We start from the raw sequence: 14153 nt of genomic DNA on the forward strand, positions 1-14153 counted from the left end.
GGACAAAGACTGCTTCAGCGTCTGAGTCGTCGTGTATTGTCCTGGACATTGTTCAATCATCAGCAAACATCCCCACTTCTGACCTTATGATGGAGGGAAAGTCATTGATGAAACAGCTGAAGCTGTTTGGGCCTAGAACACTACCCTGACCAACTCTTACAGCAACATGCTGGCACTGAAATGATTGACCACAAACAATCTTCATTTGTGCTGAGTATGACTCCATCCAGTGGAGAGTTTTCCCCTGATTCACACTGAGTTCATTCTCGCCAGGGCTCCTTGATACCACACTTGGTCAAATGCTGCCTTGATGTCCAGGGCAGGCAATTTCATCCCACCCCAGGAGTTCAGCTCTTTTGTCCATGTTTGAACCAAGGCTGTAATGAAGCCAGGAGCTGAGTGACCCTGGCAGAACCCAAACTGAGTGCCAATGAGTAACCTATTGCTGTGTAAGTGTCAAATGATAGCACTGTTGATGACCCCTTCCACCACTTTGCTGATAATTGAAACTGAAAGAGCAGTAATTGGCCGGGTTGGATTTGTCCTGCTTTTAATGGACTGGACATTTCTGGGAAATTTGCTACATAGCCGGATACACGTTAGTGTCATAGCTATATTGAAACAGCTTGGTTAGGGCCGGGGCTAGGTCTGCAGAAAAAATCTTTAGTACAATTGCCAGAATATTATCAGGGTCTTCAGACGTTTCTTGATACCATGCTGGAGGCCTCAGGAGGAAGCCCAGATGGATCATCCATTCGGCTGAAGATTGTTGCAAGTACTTCAACTTTGTGTTGTACACTGCTGTGCTGGGCTCCCCTATCACAGAGCATGGGAATAGTTGTGGAGCCTCCTCCTCCACCAGAGTTCACAACTGGATATGGAGAACTGCAGAGCATAGATCTGTTTCATTAGTTGTGACAGCTCTCCCAATTTTGGCACAAGCCCCCAGATGTTAGTAAAAAGAACTTTGCAGGGTCCACAGGGATGGGTTTGCCATTGTCGTCTCTTGTGTAGGGGGATAGCTGCTAATAACACTTTGATCATGTACAATTCAATTTTTGCCAACAGCTGATCTCTGCATCCTAACTTAGTTCAAAAGTCATCAAAATGGCATGGCCTTACAGATGACTCACATTTCCTAAGTTTTTTCCAAAGAATTTGGTAACAAGTGACAGCTTCCATTTGAACCATAGCCGTTCTGAAACTGCGCAAGTAAAAAACAGACATCTTATTTTGTCATAGCTCTCACGACATCCTGTGCTTTCAAATCAGTTTTTAAAATGAAATATTTTGTTGAAAACAGTTAAAGTCTTCTAAAGTGACCTACATACATAAACCCTGTTAATTACACAGAATTCTAACCATGCCAAAAATTTGGTGAGTTGTAACTGAAAACATTAACCTAAATTTTAATGACAATTGTCTTCCATCACCATGTGGCTTTGCATTTAGCCTTGGATAAGTCTTCATTGCTTGAAGAACAGTCACTGATCATCAACTCTGTTCAGTCAATGATTTCATGGTACAAAAACAAACTTTGATCCCTCCCTTTGTCTTTCAAAAAGTAGTTTATTTGGCCATTGTGCTGCATCTCCCCAATCTCACTCCACAAAAAATGCACATTCAAATGCATGCAACAAAATCCATCATTGGAGTTTCCAATGTAACAAAAACATTTTAACATTAAATTATGTTCTGAGGGGCATTTCATCACATTCTAATCGGAGAAACAATTTCAGTTCATTGACTTTTACAGCACAGAAACAGGCCAATTGACCCAACAGATCTCTGCCAGTGTTTATACCTCACAGCAGTTTCCTCCCACCTTCCTTCATCTCATTGTATCAACATATCATTCCAATCCTTTTCCCCACATGCACTTACCTCACTTCTTAGATAACTATAGTGCTTCTTAATTACAGAACATTTGCAGCAACAGGAAATTCCCAATGCTGAAGGAATCTACCTTTTTCATATTGCTTAGCTCTTGTCAAGCAATTGCCCAGCAACAAATGACTGACTAATCACCACAAAATATATCAGGACATAACTTCAATGAGCTAAATTAGTCTTTATCCCTTCTGTGGTGTTACAGAACGAACGAAGGTATCAAGCTATATCTTTAACAAAATGCTGAAGTCTATTTTTTATATGACAATGAAAATACATTTCATAATATCCTTACCCTGCAAGTTATGCAGCTTGGCCGCGGGAGTACTTTTGGCTAAACCTGTGATTCCGGCAGGTTTGTTCAAATCCCAGCCACACTTTGCGATGAGATTCAAAACAGCTTCATCATCCTCATCGAGTTCTGAGCATTTCTTTGTCAATGAGTTTATAAATTCGACCCTTGGATGTCTAGGCCTGCAGTAAAAAGAAATGAATAATACAGAAGGTAGCTAGCAAAAAGTATAATTTATATAGTATTTTAATATAGCTAATTCAATAGAAACTCAATGGCATTCACAGCTTCCTGTTCCCAGTCTCTTTAGTAACTCCCCTCCACTGAAAAAAAATGTGATGGAGTTCGGGTGTAAAGTGCTTAGGGCTTTTCAAATTACGTGGGCAAAGAAATGTCTGGTGTGACATTAGGCCTTGTCGATCAGAAGGTCCCGAATTTGACCTTCATACACATTGAGATGGCTGATTTGCTATTGTGACACATAAATAATCTCAGTGCCTTGGGTTGGGGAGCAGGGTGAAAACAATCAGCCTGGGTTGTTGCTCCTAACTATTATCCAGTGACCTCTCCAGGAATGTGACAACGTATGGTTATCAACAGAAATACAGGATTGGTTTGGTCACCTCCAACGACCAAAATTACTTGGCAACATTCTCAGCCTAGGATCAAAAAAAAAGACACTTCAGGAATATACTCCTCAATGCCCACTGCAAGCATTAATAGCTGCAAGGAGAAGAAGAACCAAAAAGGGAAAGGAGGAATGAAGAACAACTCAAACAATGTAGCCAGATGCTGCCTACAGTGGATCTGATTCCATTGGTACTAGCAGCTTGAGTATGCTGTCAAACTGGCCATTCTTTATCAATGAGCTAGAACAGTTCATGGTGATTCAATCCTGTCCTAATCCAATTTTGAGAGAATAGATTGTCTTATTCACGTTCTGATAATGTTAGCGAGAATCTGCTGTAGGTAAATTTCTGAAGTGCCTTTGATGTCCAATTTTTTAAGTTTAGCTTCACACTGTACCAAACCAAACAATGAGGGAGTAAGGAAGAGCAAAGGCATTGGGAAAAAAAACAGCAGAAACAATATTGACAAATTTTATTAATCATATCAGAACAGCAACTTGTATATATAGCACCTCCAACACGGTAAAAATTCCCAATGTGCTTTCTAGGAATGTTATCAAACGAAGTTTGACACTGGGCCACATAAGGAGATAATAGGATAGATGACCAGGAGCTTGGACTGCGATGCTTAAGAGGTCATTATTAGTGGAGCACAGATATTTCAGAGGATTGCAGGACTAGACAAGATTACAAAAGGTAGGGAGGGGTGAGCCCACGGAGCAGGTTGAATACAAGAATGAGATTTTTAAAACCAAAGTGTTGCTTAACCAGGAATGATGTAGGTCAGTGAGCACAGGGAGGATGGATGAACAGGGTTTTGTACAAGGTAATACACGGGCAGTAGAGTTTTGAACAAACTCAAGTTTATGAGGGTAAAAAGTGAGAGCCCAGCCAGGAGTGTGTTGGATTGGTCAAGTCTGGAGGTAACAAAGGTCATAAGGCAATATATTACTATAACAAGATTGAAAGGGGGAAATTAATATGGAAACAATAATTAGAAAAAATAGAAAAAAGGGGAAAAAAATTCAATAAGTGGGCTGTCACATGATTAGCACTAATTAACAGTTGTTATGATCGTTTGCCAGTTGGTATGATCCAGTTAGGGACCAATAATGTTTTGTCTACTTCAAACCAGGTTTGAGATTCAAGACACTTTCCTAGAGAATAAAGCCACAAGATGCCACAGGTTTTGAACAAAGTAACTTTATTATACCAGGTCAGAAAGATAAAACAATTTACAACATCTATCTTATGCTCCAACATTCAGGGTTAATATAAGATACATGTGAATTGACAGCAAACTGTGGTTGAACACACTACACAGCACAATAAATAGCAAATGCAGCCAAGACACATCCCATGCATTTCTCAGCAATCCACCCAGATGTTAGTAAATACTGTGAGCCAACCAATCTCGTTAAAACTCTGGCAGCTTCACGAGGGGCTCCAAACTTTTACTTTTGAAAATCAAGTGTCTGAATTCCCTCAAAGCTGCTCCAACTTGAACAGTCTCAATGACTGCACACCTTGCAGGGTTTCAACCTCATCTCCCGAGATTCTGTCCCCCTGGATTTGAGCCTGCACTCCAGCTTCTACTTACTGCCGTAATTTCAGCTCTTTAACAGCCAGCTAGCTTCACTGGGCTGGCACTGTCCTGGTTTTCGCCAACCTCCAATCTCCTCAGCTACATCAAGTTATAAATGGCTCCCAGGGCTTCTTCTAGACCCTAATCCTTTCCAGCATCCTGCCAGTGACCTTCTGCCACCTTCTCAGCTCCCCAGGACTTCTCCTGAGCCCTAACTATACGGACCTATCAAACGGCTCCTGGGACTTCTCCTGAGCCCCAACTACACAGGTCCAGCTAACAGCAACACTTTTGCTGTCTGGAGCCTAACAGCAGCACCTTTTCGGTATGGCCTTTTCCCCTGTTATCAAACACTCACTCTCCCCCGGCACACAAAGATAAATAGAAACCCAAGAACCTTCTTAAAGATGCTGCATCCATCTCCATAACTATGTAAACTTCCGGGGCTCAATGAATGCTTTTAAACAAATCGTAACTCAAACTTCCAAAACAAAACAACTCTCTGAGTTGCATTTCTTTGGAAGCAGTGTGGATACCTCCCCTCCAATTCTCCTGCTAAAAAAGCCCATCTGCTGTTTTATGATCTAACCTTTCTAGCTGTGAACCTCTTAATATGGCCCCAACCTTTTAAGTGTAATAGTCTTCAAGCTGCTCTGGGCTTTAGCCTGGCTTTAGTTGCATTTAGCCCATTTTCTACAGTTAAACATTTATCTTAACAGAACTAAAAATTACCCCTAAAATATTATGAACCATGAACTAGGCATTTATAATACAGTAATAGCAAGGATAACTTGGTATTTACATGCTTTAATTTGTTGATCCCTTGTTGATGCCACAATTTGGCATGGCAAGTCTCATAGAAGAATATGAAATGAAACACAATACTAATACTTCAGATAGTCAGCTCATTTTAGCATGGTGCTGAATCATACAGACTAGCAGGGTCCCAGTTTCAATCCCTTGCCTGTGTTGAATTGTTTTCAGCAAGAATATCATTACTGATGTTGTTTAAAGGGTGATGGTGGCGTAGCGGTACTGTCACTGGATTCGTGTTCCAGAGGTCTAGGATGATGCTCTGGGAACACAAGTTCAAATCCCATCATGGGAGCTGGTGGAATGTAAATTCAATTAATAAAATCTGGAACTGAAAACTAGTCTCACTAATGGTGACCATGAAACCACCAATCGATTGTTGTAAAAACCAGCTGGTTCACCATTGTCCCTTTAGGGAAAGGAAATCTGCCATCCTTACTTGGTCTGGCTTACATGTGATTACAAACCATAGCAATGTAGCTGGCTCTTAACTGCCCTCTGAAATGGCGAGTTGCTCAGTTTAAGGGCAATTAAGGCAATAAACGCTGGCCTTGACGGTGACGTCCACATCCTATCTACATTCCTGGACTGGCAAAGAAGAGTACCAGCTTGGGTCTCTACTCACTACCATGACACTTGCTGCAGAGTGCACATGTGGGGGCATTATGTGAAGTGATAATTGGGATCAAATGTGGATGCTAGATGGCTCAGCAGCCTGATAGCAATCACCGTCTAAAATTAAACAAGTGAACTTGCAAAATGACACTTTAAGAAAAATGCTACAGGACCACGAGTGCCTGAAAAACCACACCCCTTATTAATTAGTTTCAGGAAAGGAGCAGAAAAAAAATTCTCAGTCATATCACTGCATAAAACAAATTCAAATATGACAACATAAATGCAGATAGAGACATCTTCTTAAGAACTTAGCATTAGTCACAGCCCCTAAGGACACAGGAGTGTAACCAAGTATTAATACATACAATATCCCCAATGAGGACCAGCAGAATCTGCTATTAAGAACAGGGCTTTGTGTTCCCTGAAATTTAGACAGTTTATAGGGACATAGATTTAAAGTAATTGATAATAAATTAATTAAAAAAGAGGGGAGCTGAGAATATTTTTCACCCAAAGGATTGTGGGGGTCTGGAACTCACCCCTGAAAAGGGCAGTTGAGGCATAAAGCCTCATCACATTTAAGCACTTGAGATTCTGGAACCTACAGGGCTAGAAACCAAGAGATGGAAGGTGGGGTAGACTAGATGGCTCTTTCTTGCTTGACAAAGGCACAATAGACCAGGTGGCCTCCTGCTGTGCCATAAAGCTTTCTTCTACTCTGGACAGCAGCAGACTCAGGGAAGATAATAAGCTTCTTCAGGAAATATATAAAAGAAACTTGATAACATGTTCAATATTGCCACAAACCTTAAAACCAGCCTTTTTCTGGGTTCATACTTTCATACCATTATTGTCTATTCAAAGCTGCCCATACTGATCCAAGCTCTAGTCTATTTACATACTTCCCATTTGCAGATTTCCACTTAACCGAAATCAAAAAGATTGAACTTGTACTGAAGGCAAAACACACACAAATTGATTTGGCACACTTCACAAAGTGATTTGTGACCAATGATTGAAGAGAATGGGCAGAAAGGGAAGTACCTTAGCATCTCTCCAGGCAGGAAAGTTAATTTAACCTGTGATTTGTCAGCCTTTACCAATTCGAAAGTCCTCTACATAATCTGGCAGTAGAGCTGGCATAGGCGCCATTGAAGAGCTTGAGATATCCGTATACAAACAGGAATCAAACTCTAACATTCTCCCTGCTCCTACAAGTCACTGCTTTGAGCCCTGCATTGAGTTTAAATGTACAACATTAAAAGGCAGCCTCAACAGGTTCACTCATAGTCAGCCAGTGGGATGGATCGGTGGCTAACATTGGTTATGAAACTTGTGACTAAACTGGTTTTGGTGTTCCAACAACATAATCTTATTTTTTGATGTTAAAACTGTCAACAATAGAATTCTGTAACCATTTAAATCCGAGTCCCAGAAGTTAAGCTCATGTGTGTACATGCTCTCCAGTGTCCTCACAACCTCCAATTATCAGCGCAGCAATCAGGACAACACATGTCAGCATAAGATCGTACAAAGATCAGAAAGTTACATACAATAAGGGTTGCAATTTGGCATATCCAGTTCATCCTTCCTTAGAAACCTACAATCCTCTCATCACAACATTCACATGCCTCTCAAATGACTGAGCTTTTGCCTACAAATCCCCACTAGGACCATTTGAGCAAAAGTAAGTGTTATTAAAGTAAAATTACGTCTTACAGTAGGAACAGAGAAAAGGGGACACAAGGCCCTGGATGATGGGAGAGGGAGCTACAGTGACCATGGGAGGTGGCAGCTCAATAGTCCTGGATGGCTAAATGTTGGGTACAATAGGTAGCAGATGTCAATATTCAATACAGTATGGGAAACCTTGACACAAGAACCCAATTCCCCTTTGTCAGCAGGAACAGGTTTTAAATTCCTTTAAAGTCCTTTGAGCATTTTTAAAAACATCAATAGCTCTCAAATGTTTTTAGAAGTTCTAAAACAATTGAATAACTTTGAATCCCCATTTCTGCCGACAGCAACAACCTGCCAGATACAGTCCTATGAGGCTGTACAGAGAGCCACTGAGCTGTTAGATGAGACGCAAGATGACTCTCTACCTCACAGTCATCCATGGGATCTTGTAGTGCACAAAGTACCTTCAGCTACATGTATTTACACAGCAGTTACAGAAGAAGGGAAGACAGTGTAAGTCCACAAATAAAACAATCAAAATCATGGATTTAATCCTTCTGCTTCACTTGATCATAACTATTATGGAGCCTGAAACATTCATTTCAAATAAGTATTGTCAGCAATGGATCCTTAAGTGTCGTAACAATAGGAAATTCATTCACTTCATACAGAAAGGGAGAAAACAAAGTGCCCCAGATATATCAGTGCAGAGATTTAAGCTTAAATATTGATACAATGGGGAGGGATCGTAATGCTTCTTCTGATTCACCATTGCGCATATTTATCCAATTCACTGTCATTTACTCATTGTAATCTCAATCCCTGAGGCAGGTTTGCTCAAGGCCATCTTTAAGAATGTTTAAAAACCTTTGCTATGAAATGGGCAGGGCATGATTCCCCACAAGCTGAGCTTTACGTTGCAGCTCTTTCAGTGAAAGTAGTTGCCAAGTGGCAATTTCACCTATTGACGTGGATGACTTTATAGCTCTTCTTCCAAGTAGTTCTTCCCTTTCTTGGAACCAGTTTATAGTCCAGGAAGTCATTCATCTTATCCTATCTGTACTGACTTTTTACTTCAGCAGCCAACCTGCACTCAGTACTGTAGTATATAACCAGTGTTTTGTACAAATTTATTATCCCTTCCTTTCTGTATTCCATATCCCCCCCATTTATAAAACCTAAAACAATGGGGTTTTTGCAAAAATTATATATTTTATCTGCCTGCACTCGCACTTTTTGGGCTTTATGTAACTAAACCTCTCTTTTCATCCATAACTTTCTATTTCTTTTCATTCAGAATATACTCACATTTCTCTTTTATGCTTATCAAAATGTAGTACTTTACAACTATCCACACTAGATTGCATCTATCTCTGCCTGTATCTTTCCTAAAATCTTTCACTGTTCTCCTTCCTGTTTGTCAAACCTCATACTTTTGTGCTATTAGCAAATTTCAAGATTGTGCTCCCTATCTCCAAATATAAATTATCTAAACATACTGAGAATAGCAGTGAGCACAGCACTGACCTCTGGGTACACCACTTTTTTTTCTACAATCGAACCAACACTATTTTATCCTAACCTGTCAACATTTTCCTTCAGCACAGGCCTGGGTCACTGTAATAAGCCTCATGAGAGAACCCAGTAAGTAATTTTCTGAAAATACATTCACACTACCTGTAGTCCTTTCTTTACTCAATTTCAATTGAAATTATGGATTTTAGGAATTTGTCCACTAATGGGGCTAAATTAATTGGCCTATCAACCAGATTATCCTCTTGTTTTTCAAACAGAGATGTTACATCAGATACTCCCCACTGCAAGAGCACAATTTGAGGTTTTGAGGATTGAACAAGTGACCTGAAACTCTGCTACCCGCTTTCTGATTTCCCTAATATCCAAGGGAGATAACCATCAAGAGTTGCTGATTTAATCAACTCAAATTCTGCTCCTTATTTCAATTTGATGCATAAAGTTAACTCCTTGGATAAAAAAAAGAGTAAACTGTGGTGCTGAATCTCAACACTGATGAAATCCAGGATGGGTAGGTCTAACGAACACCACCACTCCAACTCAAAATAATTAAATGCAGCAACATAGGAACAAGGGTAGGCCATTCAGCCTCTCAAGTCTATTCCATCGTTCAATTAGATCATAATCTATATCTGTAATTTAACTCCATCTACTCACCTTGGCTCCTTAATACCCTTGCCTAACAATGATCTAGCAATTTCAGTCTTAAAATTTTCAACTGACCAAGCCTTAACTGCTTCTTAAAGAAAGAAAGTTCAAGATTTCCGCTAGCCTTTGTGTGCTTCCTGACATCACCTTTGAATAGCCTACCTCTAACTTTAAGATTATGCTGCCTTGTTCTGGCCTTGCCCCGCCAAAGGAATATATTGGCCTTGAAGAGACTGTTTTTCTCTATTTACCCTGTCAATTCCTTTAAATCAACTTAAACACCTCAGTTAGATCATCCCTTGACCTTCTATGCACAGAGGCTATAAGCCTAAATTATGCAATCTGGTCTCATAATTTAACCCTTTTAGCACTGCTATCATTCTAGTGAATCTGCGCAGCAGCCATTCCAAGGCCAATATATTCTTCCTCAGGTTCAGTATCCAGACAGAATGCAGTATACTGAACAGGGTCCAACCAAAGCTTGAAAAACTGTAACATGACCACCCTTTGTATTCCAGTTCCCTTGAAGTAAAGGCCAACATTCCATGAGCTTTTAAAATTATTTTTGTACGTGTCCACTAGATTTAGAGATTTCTGTATGTGGACTTCAAGCCCTCCCTTCTTGCCAGTTAGAAAATAATCCCTGTTTCTTAGATCAAAAGTGGATGTTCTCACACTTCCCCAAAATTGAACTCAATCTTATTCAGTTTTGATGATTCACCTATTTAATGTATCAATGTTCCTTTACCCTATTTAAAGTAGCACATAACTTGGCATTGGCACCAAACTGGATATTTGGCTCCCTATTCTTACATCCAAGTCACCTGCAACAATGAAATAATTGTATTGCATATTCATTTATTTTACAAAGGTCAGTATTGTTACCTCATCACCTCCACCAAATTCACCTCCCACAACCATCCCAATCAACAACACGGCATTCCAATTATGCCAACTTTTGTCATCATCTCTGAGATGTCACTTTTCCTACAGATTTAAAAGCCACCACAGGTTCATTAAGGTATAGAGAAGCTTACAATTAAGACGACATCCATTAAGCCATCTGAGTTAGAATCATTCAAGGCAATAATGGACTTCAAATCTTTTATGTTTGGGATTCATGTTTTGTTGTAATATTCAGTAATGTACTTCAGAACTAAAAATTTGAAAAAAGTGTTAATTCTGGTTTATGTATCTAAAAATAGTGTTCAAAAACATAGCGAAGACCTACAACTTGAGAAATATCAAAACTAAGGGCGGAATCATCCAAAATTTGCACTAAATGTGTTTGCAAGCATGAAAGAAGATGTTTTACCCATCTGCTGCAATGGCGGGTTTTCACGCCATTATCATCCCCTTCCTGTCTCATAAATTATGCAGTCACAGGAAACACGTCAGATCACTGGCAACTGGCCTCTGATTGGCTCGCCATGCCAATACCTCACTGTTTCCTCACCCTGGGTACCATATTGAAAATGTATCCATGCGCATAGTTCTCAATATTTGCAGCCCAGTACTGCTCCAGTGAAGACATGGCCCCGAAAGCCAAGAAGAGTGCAGCCCCCTGATTCAGCGACGCATCCCTGGGACGTCTTCTGGATGCCATGGAGGCCTGTCGCGATGCCCCCTAGCTGCGCTCTGGCCACAAGAGGCCCATCAGTCTCACCACTCTGGCTTCGGAGGCAGTGGCAGAGGTGATCACTGCCAATGCTGCACACAAGGGGTTGGCCATCCAATGCAGAAAACGGATAAATGATATTATCTGTGCCGCCAGGGTAAGTCGACCACCTCATCAATCTCAACTCACCCACTCACAAGCCCATCACACACTCACTAGCATCTCACTCACTGCCAGCTCAAGGGACATCACCACTCACTCTCTCACATACACCCTCACATCTCCATCTGGCCTCATCTCCTCTGGAGATAGCCTCTTCATCCCATCCATGGCTCTGCTCAGCACACAAGAACACCTGGCATCCTTGTAATTTGGCCTGGCATGCACCTTGCTCACACTCTCTCCATCTGTCTTTATGCAAGGCAAGATCATGCACAGTCAATGGGAGAGGTCCCCGACCGGGGATGGAGTGCTGGTCATCAAGGTCCTCACTCCGTTCGAAAGTCGGGCATTGGAGTTGACCGGAGAGGATAATGGACCATTCCTGCAGCGACGGTGAGGTCAGTGGCGAACACCCATGTGAGGACCTGCACCACATCATCCCTCTCTCAACAATACACTGGAATCTACTGCTCTGTATTCAACGTGGCTGCCAAGCACTAATAGCTTTGGCTTTCTGACCTAGGTACATCTGACATGTTGCCCTCAGGCAGCGCTGACCCTGAACCCAGAGTCGAGAACACCTCAGATGAAGACCCCGAGGACAGCACTGTTGAAGATACATCACAGCGCTTACCCACCCCCTCCATTAGCACAGCGTCACACACCTCTGTGGGACTTACATGTGGAATAGCCTCGAGATCACAATCTGTTCCACAGCAGGCGGAAGCAAGGACATCCTTGGTTGCCGGCCCTCGGAGGACTGCTGGAGGCAAGGAATCTGCCGAGTCCAAGTCAGATGATGAGCCTCTGGATTCGGTCTTCATACAGTTGTTGCAGCTGCAAAGACAAATCATGGGAACATCAGGAAGGGGTGTCTAGTGCACTCCTCAGATTGCATAGGATCATGGAGGAGTCCATTCGCTTTCAGTCTGAGGTGATAGCACCAGCATGCTAACGCACTGAGGTCATCACTGGCAGAATAGCAGCTGCCACGGAGATTTTGATGTAGGCCATCTGTCATGCACTGCTGCATTGGCTGAACTCCATCGCTGATGCCATAGTTGACCTCAAACAGTGTCAACTCAAGAATAGTGCAGGGCAGCTCGATCTCACTCCAGATTCCCCTTCTCCTCATGAAGTCAGCCAGGGGCCATCAAACACCCAAAGGGAGGAGGACCAGCAGCTCGACATCCTGGGGCCACCTACCCAGGTGACTCTGGAAATGCCTGGCCGATCCAAATCCCCTTTTTCTGAGCCCTGTGGCTCCAGCTCCATGGACCGAGGAAGTTGCAGCTGGCCTCAGCTGGACACCCAAAGCAGGCCGGGGCCCTAAAGATGTCGGCCCTCTAGAAGATTTCCGAAGTCATCACAAACAGGATGTCGTAGTCATCAGCCTGTCTCCACCTCCGCTGAGATTGTTTGGGGAGCAGCAGGGTTAGGAAGGTTAGGTAGTTGCACAGCATGGGCATGGTTGTTCGTCACTTGTGCATAATGTTCATTTTTGTCATTAAACTCCCAAGAACGTATCCTTGCCAATGGCCCCTTGTTATAATGAGCAACGTTCATGTCACTCAGATGTGAAACCTTGGTTCCTGTACAAGATAAAGGCAGGTGTCTCAGTTCAGGGCCTCTTCCCTGTGCAGTGTGTAACCTTCAGACCAAAGTGATGGTCCAGCTTCAAACTCACTGGACACATTAGTGATGCCTTCACCTCGATGGTGCTTGTCATTGCTGCCAGAATATCGTGAGCAGGCGTCACAGAGTTCCGTCATTCTCTCTGTGTGCTCTCAGCACCTTTGAGGTGGGGCTGGCCCCCATTTCATCAGCATCTGTGACCAGTGACAGTGTGCTCCCAAAGGGGTCAGGTACTGAAGGCTGACAAAGGACCAGATGCATTTAAAGTTTCACAGTTGCATCTCCACGATATGACCCTGATCACAGAGCGAGCTGCCCTCAGCCAGACAGGAGTCAGATATTCAGAGGCAATGTGAAGATCTATGGAGTGTCCTCACTGCATGCTGCCATCATCCTCCTTAAATCTAGTGACTATCAGGGCCTTTGCTGTGTCTCCATGACATGAGCCTGAGCAATGAGGGTATGTGCACTGCCATCAGCCACACAGGAGTCAAACATTCATGGATGCAGGTGAGGACATTAGGACTGTCCTCACTGCATCACGTCATCATCCTCCATGAATCTTGGAAACGCGCTCAGGAGGCCGTCAGAGCCGCCTCATCTGGCCAGTGCGATGGCCTTACCGCTGGCATCCTCACCATCGACGATCTCATCACCATCATCCCCTTCAACGTCCTCCTCATTGGAGGAGACGTGCAGCTCTTCCATCTCCTCCTCAGCCAGGTCCTTTTCCCCCCGTTGTAATGCCAGGTTGTGTAGCATGCAGCAAGCTACAATGATGCGCGACATCTTCTGAGGACTGTATTTGAGTGCTCCACTGGACCAGCTGAGGCACTGGAACCTAATTTTCAAGATGCCTATCAGTTGTTCCACCAAAGTCCAGGTCGTGGCTTGAGCCTCGTTATACTGTTGCTCTGCTGCAGTCTGAGGTCTCCGCATGGGAATCAGCAGACACATCCTCTGTGGAACACTTGTTCCCGAGGAGCCAACCCTGCAGCCCCTGTGGACCCTGGAAGCTGTCAGGGATCTGAGACCAGCTAAGGATGTAGC

The 14153-nt window shown here is 42.7% G+C and overlaps 1 protein-coding gene across 2 annotated transcripts in view; it reads right to left on the reverse strand.

Moving 5' to 3' along the window:
• The window catches only part of cep72 (centrosomal protein 72), a 170568-nt gene that overhangs the window by 96339 nt on the left and 60076 nt on the right, over window positions 1-14153 (reverse strand). For both annotated transcript variants that reach the window (XM_041184602.1, XM_041184603.1), the window contains one exon: window positions 2186-2364. In XM_041184602.1, coding sequence (XP_041040536.1) covers window positions 2186-2364 — 179 coding nt within the window. The remainder of the gene's footprint in view (window positions 1-2185; window positions 2365-14153) is intronic.

This window comes from Carcharodon carcharias, chromosome 3, assembly GCF_017639515.1.
Source record: "Carcharodon carcharias isolate sCarCar2 chromosome 3, sCarCar2.pri, whole genome shotgun sequence".
NCBI lineage: Eukaryota > Metazoa > Chordata > Chondrichthyes > Lamniformes > Lamnidae > Carcharodon > Carcharodon carcharias.